Genomic DNA, 18,470 nt, shown 5'->3' on the forward strand with positions numbered 1-18,470 from the left:
TGTGTGTGTGTGTGTGTGTGTGTGTGTGTGTGTGTGTGTGTGTGTGTGTGTGTGTGTGTGTGTGTGTGTGTGTGTGTGTGTGTGTGTGTGTGTGTGTGTGTGTGTGTGTGTGTGTGTGTGTGTGTGTGTGTGTGTGTGTGTGTGTGTGTGTGTGTGTGTGTGTGTGTGTGTGTGTGTGTGTGTGTGTGTGTGTGTGTGTGTGTGTGTGTGTGTGTGTGTAGGATTTGGTGTTAACTGAAACCTTGAGGGAAATGTTTCTGCAGCACAGAAAAGCACAACGACTGAACACACACACACACACACATTCCTGTTCGATGTTTTCAAACTGAAGTATCGGTATGTTTTATTCTGTGGAAATTCCTGTATGTGCCGTGAAGTCCGACCTTTGACTGCTTGTTATTCTGCAAATAAACAGATTTTTAATTTGTCTTCTTGATTCTATTCAAACTGTTTGAATAAAGAACGAACGTGTGTAACTTCGCTCTTTTTGAACGTCTCAGACTGGACCGACTACGGATTTTAAATTGAGACCAAAACTGAAAGATATTACTGTGATTACAAGGAAAAGAAATCTTTAAATAAATGAGTAACTTTTTTACATTTATAGTTGGATTTTTATCCCCGACATTATGGCCGTTTTTTTGTGTGATATTTAAGGGCTTGGTCTCGGTCTCGACTCGTTTTGACCCCTAAATCCGTTGGTCTTGTCTCGGTCTCTGTCCTGGTCTCTGTCAGCGTGGTGCCTCATACACAGCTCCAGCAAACATCTCATTGGACCACTAGGAGGAGATGTAGCGTCAGAGATGAGCTGCAGGTGACTTTGCATGTATCTCATGTCTTTCATATATTCTGCACAGGAAACAAAGAGTGGTAATGAACACGTTTTATTCGTCATAAAGCACAACAGAGTATAAATAAGAACAATGGATAGCAACGGAAACTTTACAGAGGAGGAGAAAAAAAAAAAAACCTGCAGCTCAGAAGTCCAATAAATACAAACATGTTTACTGTCAGCCTGTCGTCTCCAGAAAGAGACGGACGCTTACACACAAAAATAAAACACTGTCGAGGGTGTCGCTGCCACGCCTGAAAAAGAAACGGTTCACTTCATATCAGCACATGCAGAGCTGTAGTTAAGACATAAACACGTTTTTTTTTGTTTTTTTTACCCGTGAACGTGGAGTTGGTCTGCTTCCTGTTCGACAGGTAGATGCCAAACACTGGCGGTTAGCTTGCGTTAGCTGGTAGCTAACGCTCGTTCGCTAACGCACGTTAGCTCTTAACGTGTTAGCTGGTTGTTTAGCAAGCTGAAAAACGCCACCGACTCTACCTTAAGTCTGTACGTGCTATTCGCATCAAAACATCCTCTTCTCACATGATAACAATCACATTTTTTCTTACTTGGTGGCAGCAACACCCTCTGTAGAGAAATGACCAAACTAACACGGAGAAAATCAAAATGAAACACTTGGGACAATAAATCTCCGAACCTCGAGGCTCATCTACACATTTTAAACACTAACCAGAGTTAGTGTAACGACAGAGTGTCTTCACTTGCAGCGATATAAACCGAAATGAAAGAGCTTGGAAAAAGGTGAAAGCAACCGTTTCGGAGGCTTTCGTTAAGTGCTACAAAACATTCAAGGACATCGACGTGTCCGAGCCAACTGGAAAGATTTAAGAAGAAGTTAAGACGCCGCGCGCGGGGAGCAGCTAGTAGCCGTATCCTTGGTGGTACCCGTCCTGATAGCCGTGTTCGTATCCGTGCTGATGGTAGCCGTAGCCTCCGTACTCGTCCTCGGGGCAGCGCATGCCCAGCGACTGCTGGATGGCCATCTCCTGTCTGCGCAGCTGCATCGAGTCCACCAGGTCGTAGATGATCGCCATGGACCACATGGGCGACGGGTACCAGGACTTGACGTTGCCGTCTTTCCCCACCAGCAGCATGGAGAAGTACTCCGGGCTGATCTGGAAGTAGTTCCTCATGTCCTTCACCAGCATGCCTGACAGTCCTTCACGCTCCACAGTGGCGCTCCCTGAGGAGACGGAGCAGATATTCAGGTCAGGAGTAAAGTATTCAGAACACACCGAACCCCAAGTGAACGGTATTGTTTGCTTTGAGGCTGTTTGACATTTTTCCATCTCCACATGCTGAGCCTCTAATGTGAAAAGCAGAAATGTCAACAACAGCAGTCCGCTGGTTACCGCTCCAGAACCTGGAGTCTTTTTTTCCCCTTCTTTTTCCCAGAAAGTCTAACGGCATATTTTATTAGGATTTCTCTTGAGCAACATCTTGAGTGTTGGTGCAGCTGTGACGGGGTACAGTGTTGTGGATTTCCCTTTTCAGGCCGGTGTGTTCAGCTCCGTATCTACCCGTATCGGCCCCTCGTCTACTTTTTACCTGCTGATTCGACATGTTGAATCAACGTCGGCACGCTCTCTCTGATTGGCTGTTCAGCGAATCAGTGCACAAGGAAGAAAAAAAAAACTTTTGCTGGGGATGTGATGGAAAGACCTCATTCTGTTTTTGAGTGACTTAATGGTGCAGAGAGTTTTAGAATAGGTCATGATGGTTTGTTAAAGGAAGCGTGTGTGTTCATTCAGATGATGTTTGACAGGTGTAGCATGTGTGTGTGTGTGTGTGTGTGTGTGTGTGTTCATCGTTCCTGACCTACAGTCCTGCACTTGAAGTTACAGAGGAAAGGTTCTTACCGTTGATTGGATACAGTTCCAGGACTCCTCCCATATCTGGCAGCTCTGTGCCGGCCAGCTTCAGGATGGCGATGTGCCTCAGACCTGTAACCATGGAAACAACAACGGCGATCAGGGAGAAGCAAGACCAACTGTTCTTTTATTCAGCCGTCCTGCTGCCCGTCCTGGCTCCGAGTCCTGCGTTTGTTTATTATTGGAACCATCCCGGGCTTGTTTTTTTTTTTTTTCATGTAAAAGGGAGGAGATCGTGGTCGCACGCCGAGTCCAGCCAAAAACAACCCGTCTCCACCGAGGCAAGAGAGCCCACAAGAGGACTCCCTACTTAAAGAGAGAGAGCCAAGTGCTGACTACCAGGATCAGACCTCGGAGGTCTTCAGCCCTCTCAGCAGGACGAGCCTTTGTCTGCGGAGCAGCGGAGACGTCCCACAGTACCGACCCAGCCAAGAGCAACAAACCGGGGGGGGGGGGGGCCTGGTCTGGACCTGCTGATAAGCAAGAGAGGCTGACTTCCTCCAGCCCCCCGACTCCGATAAAATCTGCTTTTTATGAACAAACTCGTGATCATGAAGTGACCAGAGCAGCGACGTACAAATCTACATCCACCTCGGCTTCCCTTCAGAGTAATAATCCCCGATCATCATACGTTTAACCTCGATAACCAACACTCGTATGTGCAACTGAATACAGCTTCCATGTTGTTTTCATGGGATGCATTTCCTTCACTCTTTCGTGCCTTTTGTTGTCCTGTAAAGGCGGAGCAACTGGGCACCCGAGTTTCCTTTTGTGTTTTCTTCTCCGGTACATCATGAAGAGAGCTCTTTGTTTACACGTGTACACGCTCAGCTCCTGCTCTGCGTCCCACAGCGCGGCGAGCACAGCGCTCACTTCCTCCGAACAGGAAGCCCAAATTCTTCAAATGTTCATCACTTGAACAAGATGGCATCAAAAGAAGTTCTGGAATTTCGCAGATTGAGTAATCGTAAACTGCAGATCGGAATCGGCGGGAAATGTTTTTGTCGGATTCATGACTTTGACCCTTGCACTTTTTAAAGTTGTTTTTTTTTTTTTTATGAAAGGGGGCTCGGGGGAAAGACGTAAGAGCCAGAAAGAAATGTCAGATATGTGGAATTTGTCTAAACAAAGCAGAAGCAGAAGGTTGGAGTGAGGGAGAAACTCCACATGAGAGGATTTATTTGGTTTAGCTGAGGGAGGCGAGTTCACCGAGCGCTCTAAACTTCACATTAATCTCACATAAATCTGTCACGACACATCGGGGTCGTTGAGATCTGGAGAGTTTAGAGTCTTCATACGTGCAGCGTTTAAGTGACTGTGGAAAAGTTGAGTAACAGGCTCGCTGAAAAGGCCGTCGAGGGAAGGAGCTTGTTAGCTCGACACAGAACAGAGCGGCTCTTTGCCAGCTCTGTCATCTGGGATCTTTCTGCACACACACACACACACACACACACACACACACACACACACACACACACACACACACACACACACACACACACGCTAATATCTGGAGAGTCGCAGCAAACAAACAATACTGGATTTAATGCTTGATGTGATTTACAAATTGTGTCTCATAGGCGGTAAGAGGAAACATCCCAGAGTGACATTTAAGGGGAGTTCAGGTGGTTTTAATTCGATGCCTTTAAGAAAAAAACCATATTTGAAAGTTAAAGTTTCAGACTAAGGACCTGGACCTGGACCCGGCCTGAGTACACTTGACCCTAAAGAACAAAAAAATCCCATTCCAGACGCATTCCCTGAAAACCGTGTCCGTGAACGCGTCTCGACTTTCCCCTGCAATGAACATTTCATTTACAAAGTCGTCCAATCAGGCGTCTCTGCTCGTTAACATAGTGGGAGACTCACTGTGTGTGTGTGTGTGTGTGTGTGTGTGTGTGTGTGTGTGTGTGTGTGTGTGATCACACTGATCTCCTGTAAACTAAAGTGACAACGCCGCACGATGAGGCCAAACGGAGGAGAAACCGGCTAAACATCAACATTAGAGGACACACTGGGCTCAGGCTAACGTTAGCATGAAGCTAGCAACCGTTACAGCCTGGCGTGCATCTGAAAAACAAAACATCCAGAGCAACTTTTAGACCAAGCAATGTTGGAATTTCATAATCTAACGGCATGTAAGTGCAGATTAAAAAAAATCAGATGAGGCGTTAGATTTCAGCCAGTTTCAATTCCACAGAACTTGTATCCGTTCAGATGAAATAATAAATAATGCAGTGTTGATATTATTCGACCAATTTGAGCTCACAAAGGTGAATCATGCTGCAGGATTGTGACATTTTCTCTTCCCCCCCCCCCTTCGGCATGCTTGGGAAGTAAACTCTCTGTCCTGTTTGTTTGTTTCTCGCTGCAGCAACAGGAAATAGTTTGGAGCACAGAAAGAGCAGTCAGCGTGTGCAGAGAGCACACACACACACACACACACACACACACACACGTTGGCCTACAAAAATACATCAACACTATTCCAGTCTTTATGTTTCGTCCACATTGTGTGTTCGTCCTTATAATTTCTCTTTTAACAGACGGAGTAAATCGACCAATCACAGGGTTAGATTTAGAGACGCTCACCGAGGTTGCAGGCCTGGCTAGCGAGGGAGTAGAGCTGCTGCTGATAGGCCCACTCCTCGTCGCTGGGGGCGGAGATGATGAAGAGGCGACGTCTCCATCTGAACCTGCAATCACAGAAAACTTGAAGTGATAGTTCAGAGCTGTTTGTGCTCCGCTACACTTTCCTGCAGCGTCACTGCCAGAAGGTGACAACCTCCAATTATGGTCAAAAAACCACCAGACTGCTGCACTGAGCTGGAGCTGGAGCTTCCCATGATAACAAAAAGACAGACTTTTTCTTGCTCTCGACATCCCATAAAAATGTGTGATTGCAGTAATTCAGCCCTGAGGTGTAGCACGGCTCGATTAAAACGACTACCATCTGAGGAACACACACACACACACACACACACACACACACACACACAAACAAACTGCTGCAGAGCTGCATAAAAAAAGGCAATAAAATGCAGATTATTGAGCAAAGCGACAGATGTTTCACGGAGGCAGAAACAGCCTGATGAGACAAACCAAATACAGATTTTCTTTTTCAGATCATCAGCAACATAATCAGAGACATTTTAGTGTTTAAAGGTTTTGTCTTGGTTTTCAGAGAGCTGCTGCGAAGGGCTCTCTGTCATGATTTGAATTTAGACTGCAGTACTGCAGTACTCGTTTTAAACACTAGGGGGTCAACGTTACATACTGCTCCTTTAAGTGGCTGAAAATGGGTATATCGCCAGACATACTTCAGCTCCACTTGACTGTGCATGTAAACATTGTTCCCTGGAGTCTCTGCAGAAATGTGTCTCCTAGCTGTGAGGCACGCTGGCGCTCACGGGTGCATGATCGTCCACGCCACAACTTTCTACCTGGAGAGGAAGTTCTCCAGGGACCGGGGCTTGTCCTCCTTCTTACAGGCGACCCCGTCCCTCTTCTGCTGCTCCATCTCTCGGATGCGGGACGAGAAGGTGTCGATGTATTCGAACACGGCCTTCATGGCGATGGGAACCTCGTAGGATTGCTGAAATAAAAAACATAAATTCTCAAGATTAATGCCCCGATATGTCAGTGAGAAGTGATGACTCAGAGGCCATGAAAATAAGAGAAGTGATGAAGAAACTGTTTCCCATAAAGTGAAGTTTGGAACATGAGAGCAGACTCAGCCACATCACAGGAATTCCTTCTAATAGTTTCTGGGAAGCAGCACAAGACATATCAGTGTAACATGACACACAATTCATTTTCATTTACCAAAGGCTGGAAGATCTCAGCGTGAATATCGAATACACACACACACAAACACACACACACACACTTTCTCAGGGTCTACTGATTCTGCAGCTCAGCTCATTTTCACTTTTTCACACCTTCCCCTCTCCTCACCCCACCTTTCTATCTCTCTCCCACACACACACACACACACACTGTCTCTCTGCCTCTGTCAGCACGGAGCGAACACTGGCCTCTTTGACGGACCGGTCCAAAAACAGCCGGGTGATTTACCCCGGCGTGTACTCTCTCACTCACAAACACACAACCACACACAGGTGGTGGGTAAATGTCATGTTGGGTGAATTAAAACAGTGTTCTCGTGAAGGCGGCGTGTTTGCACGACAAGAACAGGTCAGCCCACCTTTGAAGAGAGAGAGAGAGGAGATTAAAGTGGAGACATACTGACGGACAGCGGTGCCACGAATAACTCCGGGAGGTAAATGAGTGAAACGTTCAAATGGGAACGCTCTGGGCACCAGTGGCCTAGTGGGTCGCCTGTGCGCCCCGGGTACAGAGGACAGATTCACCTCAGCCCAACGAGTCTATGCAGAAAGTCACATGATGTTGAGGCTGTACAAATCCCTGAATGTTTCACTAAACATTTACCTGTGAGCAGCGTGAGGACGCGGACATTTTTGCCCCTTCTGATTCTTTACGTACCAGTATTCATATATACACGCCATTTTTGCTGTTACACCGCTCGGAGGCTGGTGGATCAGAATTTTGTCCTCGTTAGGGTAAATATTAAATGGACCACCGGGGGGCTCTCAATCAACACATAGAGAAAAGATGACGTTGCGGTTGGCGGGGAATCACGGGAGTGATTCTTACTGCTACTCCCCCCGGTGAAAACAAACACCCGGGCGAAACCGACCTCATAAGATGAGATGTTTACAGATGAGTTCATGTATCCGAGTATAATTCACGTGACGTTTTTATCAGAATGTTCCAGTGGCAGCTCATCCGGTGTTTCCACGGCAACGACAAATATGCCGTGTCTGTCATGTCCCCGATTTGATAACTGCTGACGACGCTGCGGGAGTACGTCGGGGTCACGTGTCTTGCCCGAGGAGGCGTCGAAGAAGCCGGAGATCGAACCCCCCCCCACCCTTCCCAGTTGGGAGACGCTAAAATTCAACCACTGAACCACAGCCGCCTCCGACACATTCAGGTACGTACGGAAGATGGCGGATAAAAGTTGCAGTCCTCACCTTGACCCTCATGTCGGTGTCGGTGAGGACCATGTAGAAGTCCTCATATGTCATACTGAACTCTTTCCTCAGCTCTGTGATCAGGTCCTGGTTCACCAGATCCTCCTGACGAAGACCCTTCATCGGCTTGTCGTTTTCTGGAGGAGACGAGAAACAGGGAAACAGATAAACTGAGACTGTTTAGATTCGATGACGGACACTTTTTAAATACAACGGTCAAAGAATGAAATGAAACGGCGTGCGATGAAAGCTTCTTGGTTTAAAGGTTTGTTTGTTAAACAACCATGAAGTCCCCGACGCACCAAGCGATCTACAACGATTACCTGGTTCCCATTGTTTTTAACGTCGTTATGATTTGATTTTTTTTATTTTTTCTTTATTATGTTTGGACTTTATCTCCTTGCCTGTCGAATGTTTATTCGTTAGCCTTGCAAATATAAATTGCTTGTAATTATTGAAAGAGGTGGAACGCCTGTACAAGTCCGATGTGCTTCGTTCCCTCCTTACACCATTTTGATTTTTTTTGTTTTTTTGTTATTGGAAAGTTTGCTAAACAATTAAACTAAACTAAACCAAGCAGACAGCAAAACAACAAGCGGTGACGAAGACCAACTGTGGCGTCGCCTCCCGTCGCCTTCGACTTGTTACACATCGCAAAGACTGCAAAGCTGACGACCAATCAGCACGTACGTTCTGAAAAATGACTCTCCGTGCCAGCAGGTGGCGGTAGTCTGTCGTTAGAACACGAGAGAAGATCGTTGTCTAATCGAGAATCATGTGTGAAAAAAAAAAATAATAATTTAAGACTTTCTATCCGTCTGAACTCTTGATGAGATTTCCATAAAAACAGACGCATCAGGATCTGGATGTTTCCGACACTGTTCAGCTCAAAATAAAGTTGCTTTGGAAAATGTGTCCGACTTGAATGACTAACGAACACACAGGTCAGCAGCAGAGCGGATGTTTGGTCTCCTGATCCGGCAGGGTTGGACAGCCTCACTTTTACTGAAAATGACTGCAGCTGGGTTTTCAGCAGGCCGACGTGAAAGCCTCTAATCACAACTACGTCCAGTCATGTGTGAGGACTCGCAGGCCGCAGAGCCCTGTACTTTGGGTGGACGGTTTCGCCCCACTCCGTGCTGTGTGATGCGTGTGAGCAAATCAGGAAAACCCCAGCACATGTTGGGGAGACAGCATACTGAAATATCCAACTCACAAACCCAAATATGTTCCACCTACAAAACACGCCGCTCGCCAAAAATCACCATGAGGTCAGCGCAAAAGTAAGGGAGGGGCCTCGCTGAAAGAACCGCTTGTTTGTATACAGTACACACACACACACACACACACACACACAGACCCTCTGGACCGTGAGTGGAACAAAAGTGTACATGCGAGTCCAGGCGTGGGTGGGTGTGTGGGCGGGTGACGTCACCCTGGAAACTTTTTCCAGCATTCCAACGGGATAAACCTCGCCGGCGTCGTGCAAAGTGACGGACTGATAAAGGTTTTTAAAGTGGGTTTGAATGTCCTGGTGTTCACGTGTTTCCCCTTCATCCCCCCCGATGAGCATCTGATACAGACACTTGGAGGATCACCCACATCCTCCCGTAGAAGTCTAAAAATACAATCAAAGTACATCCCTTCACAGGAGAACATGCACATTAACATCCGAGCGCAGCGGCGGCCAAGATCACAGGAATGAGAAGTCGGCTCCGTCTCGATCACCTGCTCGCACAATGCTGTGGGTTTTTTTTCTTCTGGCAGCGAGCCTGCGCTTTCTGAAAAGTTCAACTTGGAGCTGCAGAAATGTTCTCGTCGTACGTCACGTGAGGAAGGTGAAACAAGGACAGGACAGCAGACGTGGCAGGACAGCCTCGAGGAGAACGTTTCGACGTTACTTATTCAAGGTTCAAATGTCAAAATTCAAGAACGCATCGACTTTTTTTTTTCTTTAACACAACAGGTTAAAGGTTATTGAAGACAATACTGAAGTGCATCTCAACCCCAACGCTCTGGATTCTACTAGAGGAGCTTGCTGTTTGTCTTTGTTTGTTATATCATTCTGTGATATATAGAAAGAAAGAAAGATGTGCATTATAGCTGAAAGTTCAAATCGACGACGTTCGATTTTTTAAGACTCAACTTTTCAGAGCATTTTAGAAAGAATCTTCTTTTTTATTTCTTTATATTTCTTTAGTGTTGCAGTCCTGCTGTTATCTTATTTTCTATTGTATATTTTTATTTATTACTACATTTATAATGCTGCAGCAAGACACAAACTAAATTCTTTGAATGCATGAACACATGTTATAATACACTCTGACTTTGAGCCTCATAATGTGCGATAACTAAAAATAAACACCTTGACTGAATCTAAGTGCAGGTTAGTCCTCTTGTACATGTACTGTAGGTTTTAAGGTTAAAGATAAAACAAAGAAAACCTGCTGCGTTTACCCTCAACCAAACATTCATTCATGTAACGAGAGATGTGTTTGGATGTGAGACCTCGACTTGACTTGAGAGGAAAGAAGATCTCGTTACTGCGACATTAAAATGTGCAAAAAAAAAAGCATCACAGGATACATTTGATTCTCACAAAGAAATATTCAGAGATGATGTTCCAGCACTGCACGTGGAGAGTCACTCACCGAGCTGGTAGTGATCTATTTTCATGGTGGAGTTGGTCAGGGAGCCAAAGATGGTGATGATGGAGACTTTCCTGATAGCCATTTCACACACAGACTCCAGGTACTCGTCCCTCTGCTGGGCATACATCCTGTTCTCCTCGCTGGGAGATGTAATCAGCTGCAGGGAGGGAGAGAGAGGGAGAAAGGGTTAAAGAGTCATCTCTATGAAATGAAGATCCCACACATATACATACGCGGTGTGTGCGGGGTCAGTGTTTACATTAACCTGCAGGCGGAGGATGGGGCATATTTTCCCATCCTGCCCACATCACTGACGGGATAAGAATCTCTGCTGGCTGCAAAACAGAGACACGCAGTCTGCAAACACACAGCTGTGCAGCCTGCCAGAGAGCTGCAGGATGGAGGCTTCACATAGTTTATGCCTACTCATGTCAGATCTCACAGCAGATGGTTTCAGATTTAAGACTAGAGCAAATAAAAGGGCGGAAAACTGCACAAAAATGTTGACATAATCCAGAATACCAGAAACTGTTATGCATCTGTAAAACCACCAGGCACCACTGATACAAACATGAAGTTAGCTACACAAATAATCAAAGTTACTGGTTTGTCACAGCGACGATGGTTTGTTTTATATGGGTGTTTTAAATCAGTGGTTTGGGACCCAGAAGAGGGTCACTAATGTGTGCCTTGAAAAATCTGTTCCAAAGTCTGTAAGGTGCTTTTTATACGTGTTTCTTTCAATTAAATTCTTGCTTCAGTGACTTTTTATTTTTTTGCACTGACTGAGATCCAAACTGCCCAATTCTTCAGAAAATAAATCTGATTGGTCGAAAACTATTTCAGAAATTGGGGCTATGTTGGGTTTTTTTCACGGCAGGATTGAAAGTGGGTCCTGAGGTCAGACGAGTCCAGAACTTCTGAATGTTCTCAAACTGTCTGTCGGATAAAAAAAAAACATTGACAGCAGTCTCATGTACGACAAGCACCAGTTAGCTTAGCTTAGCATAAAGAGTGGAGACGGGTTCCAAGGGAGCTGTTTATTAGTAAGCCTTTCATGTGCTTCAACAAACAATGCTACAGAAAGCTAAGCTAACATTTAAACATTAGCCTCAGACTAAACAGAAAGATTTGAGTGTTGTATTTGTCTTTTCAACTCTTATCTTAAATTTATATAAGCATGTAATGCTAGCTAGTCCTTCACGTGGCATGTGTACAGAGAGCTGGTAGTTTAATATTTTCCCTCTGTTTGAAGTCTGACACTGGAGATTTGCTATGCAGAGAGATACCGAGTGTGTCGAGGAGTGTGAGTTTTGTTATGCTCTCACCAGCAGCCGCCTCCTGTTCTCAAAGTAGTCCAGGAAAGAGGCCAGGGATCCCTTCGGCGGGGGTGTCGGCTTCTTGGTGGGCTTCGGGTAGTCCTCTTTCTCGGGGTACTTTGACAGCTTCTTTCCATTTTTCTTCCCCCCAATCTTCCCCGCCTTTCCTCCTCCCCTCCTCTCGGCTTTCTTGGCAGCCTTGTCGCTCTTTTTCTTCTTCTTGTCGTGCTTGTCGTGTTTGCCTTTCACCCGCTTGGTTGGACTTATGTCTGTGAAGGTTTCTGCCTCCCCAGGATCGCTGACTGTCGGCCTGCTGGCTTCAAACTTGTCCTCGTACTCGTTCGTCAACACCTGCACGGGAGATGAAAGTTTGTTAATTGATAAAAGAGGAATTATCTTTATGCAGTCTCTGTTATTAATTCCCATTTTCATAAAGAAAAAAACTGCATGAGAATAATCTAATTCTCATAAACATTTTCTGGCAAATAAATCTGGCAGCAGTGTCACATTGGCAGCCATAATTACCAGTCAGGATTCTGATCCATCAGAGTTGGCACTTCAATTAAAATGTCTAGCCAAATACGCTCCATTACCAAGAGCCAAATAGACATACATGTCCGTGTAAATGTGGTAAGAAACAACATTTTGGGAACAAACTTCAAGGCTGCAGAGACAAAGAAAAACTACAATAAAAAATGGAAACTCAGGAAGGTTGATTGTTGTGCCCTAATATGATTATTTAGTCACGTAAATGTTCACGTAAATCACCTTCTCTCCGCCGTTCTTCCTCTTGGTGGGTCGGATCTTTGAGGGTTTATGTGTGGCAGGAACCACATTCCTCCCGTGTGGATCTCTGCCGTCCTTGTCAGTGCGATTGTCTCCGGCCGGGGTGGTCTTAGCCGGGTATTGCTCCCGGTCTCTGCGGTCGTAGTAGTGAGGGTCAGCAGTGGTTCTGGGCGAGGGGAGCCACAGGGCTGTGGTCTGGGGTCTGGTTGGTTTCTGGGTGGTGGTGGTGGTGGTGGTAGTGGTGACAAGTCTTTTTGTGGTGGTTCGTCTGGTGGTGGTGGTTGTAGCTTTGGTTGTTGTTGTCGTTGCTCTCGTTGTGGTGGTGGGCCGGGTGGTGGTTGTTGGAGGGGTGGTGGTGGTTGGTCGTGTGGTCGGTCGTGTGGTTGTAGCTGAAGTGGTGGTCGTGGCAGCTGTGGTTGTTGTTGACTTTCTCAGGATCTTCTTTGTTGGTTTTCTTTCTACTGGTGTATCTACGGCTGTGAACAAACAGGAAGACAAACAGCACAGTGAATAATTTCCTCCACCACCTTTCGATTCATCTAACTTTGTTAGTGCTTCTGTATTTTTCTTCTGCCCGCAGCAGGGAAACAGGCTGTTATGGTGGTAACAGAATCCTTGATGGATCAAAGTGTATCCACTAAAAGTTGTTTTGTTTGTCGCTGACAGGCTCAGATTGTTGTTTCACATTGCAGAAAACATCCCGACTACAAAAAAAGAACTGTTCATTAAAGAGGAAGATGAAAATTACATCACAAGCGTCAAAACTACAGAGACAAAAGGAGTGATGTTAGCTAACTGAACACAGGTGTTTCTGCTCAACTGCTTCCTCAGGCACTAAGTTAAATAGTTTTATTGGGTGATTCCACCGCCAAGGATAATTTTGCATCCACTACAACTTATTTTACTGCAGCTAAGCGTCCCAGGTTAAAGGTCACACATCCTTCTCCTCTTCATCAGGTGAAATCAGTGTCCTCGCTCCTCTTCATCACGTGTGTGAAGTGTGTTGTTGTAAATCCACTCTGATCCTGTATTTGATCATGTCTATAAACCCCTCTATTTCAGCCCTGCTCAGAACAGGCTGTTTCTGTGTCTGTAGCTTTAAATATGTAAATGAGCTGTGTCTGACCACGCCCCCTCTCTGGAAGGGCTCGGGTGTACTCGCTGCTTTCTGGCTCCATGTCCTATTGTTTACGGTGAGAAGGCAGACTCAGAGGGCAGAACAAACACCTAGCTGTGGGAGTGTCACCCACCTGGGGGAGGGGCTACTGCCCTTTGTGATGTCATGAAGGGAACATCTCCAAACAGCCTGTTTGAGCACACATTTTCTGCTTCTCTCTTCCTTTAATGATGATTTAAAAAAGATAGAAACTCTTAACTAGTCGCCCCCCTCTCACCTGCGAGCGTGCCCTCCTCCACCTGGCCTTCCACACCTGCTCCTCTGCACTTCTGCACAAAGCCTTTCTGTCGGAGCTTCTCCAGCTTCCTCATTGGCGACTGGTCGATCACCTCGTACATGGCCTCCATCCTCACAGGGTACGGGTACCTCTCCTCCACCTGCAGGGTCTTCTTCAGCAGCACCATCCCAAACTTACCTGCAAGTCACACAAGAGTCAGGTAATGTTTTGGAAAGTATTTGACAGTTTTTGGTTTGGTTTTGTGGAAGATAATTTTAATGGATTTGTTTTCAATTTGCCAAAAGCGATTTATTACAGTGTTTCTGCAGAATTTGATATGGGCACTAACCCTTTATAGATAACAATAACTAAGAGCACCATGGGTCGGCTGTAGCTCAGTTGGAGTCTGTCAACTCTCAACCGAAGGTGGGGGGCTCGAACCCCGGCTCCCGCAGCTACGATGTCCGATGTGTCATTGGGAAAGAAGTTGCACCTGTTTCTTGCTATGAGTAATTTGAAAGTGCTGTTCAAGCTCAAGTCCATTTACCATGTCTCACTAAAGTTTGAGGAATTATGTGGAAATCCTGATGCAGCGCCCCCTCCTGGACTCTGCAGGAGTCTGACTGATGGACTTTATAACAGCTGTGTCAGCTTTGGTTTTGTATTTACTCTGCAATAATAATAATATTTGGAATTTGGAAGCTTTGCAGTTATTTCGCATATTTAGCATCTGAAGCTGCATCATTTCAAGCTCTTGTTCTTTAAATGAATTGGAGACATCTTCTTAAGTTAGATATGACATTTAGTGGAATCTAATAAGATTCATTTTGCCACCCCTTCAGGACCTGGACCCCTTCCTCACCTTTCTCCAGCTTGAGGAAGCTCATGAGTCTGGGATGAGGGCAGTGTCCAGCGGCTCCTCCATCACCTTCCCCTCCGCGGTGATCCTCCTCACCTTGCCCCCCATCTCGCCCTCCTGATGAAAAATGACTATCTGGTGAACGTGCCTTTCTGCCAGCTCACAGTAAACATCCGGTTTGAGGAGAGACATCATGAGTCTGTAGTATCCATCCGAGTCATGAGGGGCTGAGATCACCAGGACGCGGTTCTTTCCAGCAAAACTGGCCAGAAGATTAGGTGACCCGGAGCCGCTGGGCATTCGGCTCACCCTGGCTCGCGCTCCTGGTGCGCCCTCATCCTTCTGCACGTCCGACTGACGGGGCACACCGAGCTGTCCGGCCACCCCTCTCCGTGACACGAGACCTGCTCTCCTGCCCTGCACAGTCCCTGACCTGGCGGAAGCTGGAGTACCTTCATCAGCTTGAACGTCCTCCTGGCTGCTGGCAGCGTGCACAGAGAGAGCTGAAGCGAACCCGGGACGCGAACGCTCAACAAGGCCCCCCTTGTCCGCTGCGCCCAGCTGGGCTCGCCCGGGTCTCGTGCGCCTTTGCAGTTGCGGTCGTCGGAGGTGATTCGGTTTGTCTGCCTCTCCAGTCCATGTCAGCAGATAGATCAGCGCTAAACTGAGCACAAAAGCCCCCCGCATGATGTCGAGATGTCCGAAAATAAAAACAACAACAACAGAAACAGATCAGTGGCGGAGCTGCGACGCACGCGCGTCTTTAGTGCATTTGAGGCAGTTAATCAATTAATTCCAGATGAAGATGCGCAACATGGGCACATTAACATCCGACTTAAGTGTTTCTCAGCATGCCTGCCTTCTGTGGAAGAAATCCACTTCACTGCCTGTTCTTTATTCGACAAAGCAAGGCGAACAAGAGCAGAGTTTGTTGTGCGTAAACAGTTATATCCAAAACTTAATCTCAGCAAACACTTCCGTTTTCAAGCAGCCAGTGATCCCAGAAGATCAGCAGAGTATCTCATCTCTTACACAAACATCCAAAAACTCTGAAATATTTCCTCAAAAACACCGGAGAAATGAATAAAGTCTGTCGGCAAAAAAAAAAAAAAAAAAAAAAAAAGTTTGGACCACTTCACATCTCCAAAAATACACTCACGCGCACGTCAGGACACTAATAACTTAATTTATCCAATTAATCCTCGGGCATTGTTTATTTCCAGTAAATATTGTGACGATCTCCTGCACGCAGGAAGGAGGAAGAACGCAGAAAATGCAAGAAATGTTTTTCTGTGTGATCCTCGCTGGAACTCTTCGCTGAGTGTGCACACAGAAAGAAAAAACGCGGCTGTGCTTCCTTCCAGGTTCTCCTTGGGGAAAAAAAAAGTCAGCTTTGAAGGCTATTCCAGAAATGTCCACACAAACCTCTGGACTCTTGGCGACTCAATGGCACGACCTGGCCCCGGACTGTTCGCTCTGCTACACCCCTTTCACTGAGTGTCTGCCCCTCCAGCGCTCAGAGAAGTTTCACTAAATGACCAAATCTTCGGCCGCTGCCTCTCAAAGATACTTTTTTAAATTAATATGTAGGAAAATTGAATCATGTTGCCCCCCTGCTGGCCGGATCACCAGGAAGAGAAGTGACCATATCAGACTCACAGCCAAGTTCCTCCTTTAAAACGAGCACAGAAACGCCCCCTCACTCGTCCCTGTCCACCATGATTCTCTCCAAGTGGACCGTCCCCCCCCCCCCCCCCCCCCCCCCCCCCCCCCTCTCCCCCCCCCCTCCACAAGTCTGCTCCATGTTATGGTGCGCAGGAGCAGCACAGGAATAGATGAAGAGGAAACGAAGCGCTGGTGCGTATTTCTAACTAAAACAGGGGTCCGTCTATGTGCTGTTTAAAGTGAGAAAAAAGATAAATTGGAAGTTGTTTTAACATGTTTCTGACCAAAATTATATATTTTACAATGACTGTCTTTGCTCTTTTATGACAGCTCGGTCCTTTGACTGCTCTGACAGAGTTTCCCAGTCATTAAATCCTAAGTAAAGAAACGTTAAGCACTACTTTGGAGCCACATTCACTCTCACTGCGGACACTGAAAACACAGTGCAGCGTGTGCAGAGACAGAAGCTTCTAGTTTGCAAGGCAATAACTTCATCTTGTATCTGGGTTAAAACTGTCTCCATGTCACGTGCACTCACACGACCTTGTCAGGATGTCTCGGCTTCCCAAACTTTTCAGCTCTTAACCTAGAAAAATAAAAGCGCAGGAGACATGGTGACCTCTAAATGTGCCCAAACGTTTAAAAGCTTTAATACAGTACTTAATGATTTTTGAATCATTTTTGCTTGTCTTCGCTGCAATAAGAAGCCATAACCATTCGTGCAGAGAGAGTGGGCGCGTGCACGTGAGCCTAAATGATCTTCAAGTGTCAGTCAGTTGTGAGTCATTGCAGTGGTGAGATGCAACACTGAAAGCATCTGGAAACACTTTGTTGATTCTTCCAGATTTTTCTTTTTTTTTTTTTGGGAAAAGTGAGGCTAAAAATAAAGTTTTTAAAAGTCTCCACTGTGAACAAGCTCGTGCAGGATTCAGTTATGAGTCTCAGATACAAACCAGAAGGGGGGGGGGGGGGGGGGGGAGAGGATGTCAGCTGTTTGTTTGCACGATTACAAGAGCAACATACACTCAGTATAAGGTTGTTGTTATATAAATATGTCAGGGTCACATGTGGATCGCTCACACAGTGAAGCTACAGTTGCAGATCTTTGGATTTTTTTTAATTAAGTTTTTTTAATTGGACCAGAAAAAGGGTATCGGGCATCTTGTGTTCCTCCTGATGTCAGCAGATATAAACAGCTGCAGGCTCATGTGATCTCAGCACATCACGCCAGCATGAAGACCTGCTAATATGTTTGTCACGTGTCCAGCCGTTGTGCTTAGTGCTGTGTTTTCCACTCTCACAGGGAGCACTTTATTTCTGGAAGCATCCTCATCTAAAGTCTGCAGAAGTCTCTACATTTGACTCTGTAATTACTCTGTGTGTAAAAGGGAAAAAAAATCTGCAGCTCTCTCTCTCTCTCTCTCTCTCTCTGCCCACTTCACAGACTGCTCACTTCACTCTGAATCAGCCCGAGGACAAATCCCTCCCAGGTCTGCCAGCTGAAACATATGTTTTACTTCCATCCGGATTTTTCTTTATTAAAGGCCTTTTAAAACGTTCAGACAAACCGGTAACATCAAATAAGCACAGCAGGCCCAAAGAGGGGGGGGGGGGAGCAGATGCATACACCACAGCAGCATGTGGGGTTCACATGTGCGGCTGACGCTTGTTTCATCCTCAGGGAAGCTGTGCCACTTCAACATCCGATCAGAACATCCAACACCTGTGAAATAACTGGATGTATAAACACCTGACTTATGAACGGACAATCGACTGGAGGAGTGACGACGTATTTTTGGAGGCCAACCAGGAAGCAGCTTCGACATGTGTTTGAACGAGAGTTCTCTTGTGGATTATCACAGATTTAAAGTCTGCTTTTCTTTAAGGAAACATGAACATTTGTGTCCCAGAAAGGGTTAAAAAAAAAAAAATCCTAATCTGGAGCTGGTCGGATCAACAGCTCAGGAAATGTTTTAGAAAGAACACTTTTGGTTTTTCCTGCACCGCCCTCCTGT

The 18,470-nt window shown here is 46.1% G+C and overlaps 2 protein-coding genes across 2 annotated transcripts in view; one reads left to right on the forward strand and one right to left on the reverse strand.

The window, feature by feature from the left end:
• Window positions 1-18,470, forward strand: part of slc35a5 (solute carrier family 35 member A5) — a 102,830-nt gene that overhangs the window by 5,665 nt on the left and 78,695 nt on the right. The window lies entirely within an intron of this gene.
• On the reverse strand, window positions 869-16,424 carry ccdc80 (coiled-coil domain containing 80). The gene is given in 11 exon segments (XM_079357569.1): window positions 869-2,036; window positions 2,713-2,796; window positions 5,317-5,420; window positions 6,168-6,319; window positions 7,782-7,918; window positions 10,433-10,589; window positions 11,761-12,102; window positions 12,520-13,013; window positions 13,932-14,129; window positions 14,794-14,823; window positions 14,826-16,424. Coding segments are annotated over 11 exon segments (2,673 nt in total). The 5' UTR covers window positions 15,478-16,424; the 3' UTR covers window positions 869-1,713.

Source organism: Symphodus melops (assembly GCF_947650265.1).
Source record: "Symphodus melops genome assembly, chromosome: 12".
Taxonomy (NCBI): domain Eukaryota; kingdom Metazoa; phylum Chordata; class Actinopteri; order Labriformes; family Labridae; genus Symphodus; species Symphodus melops.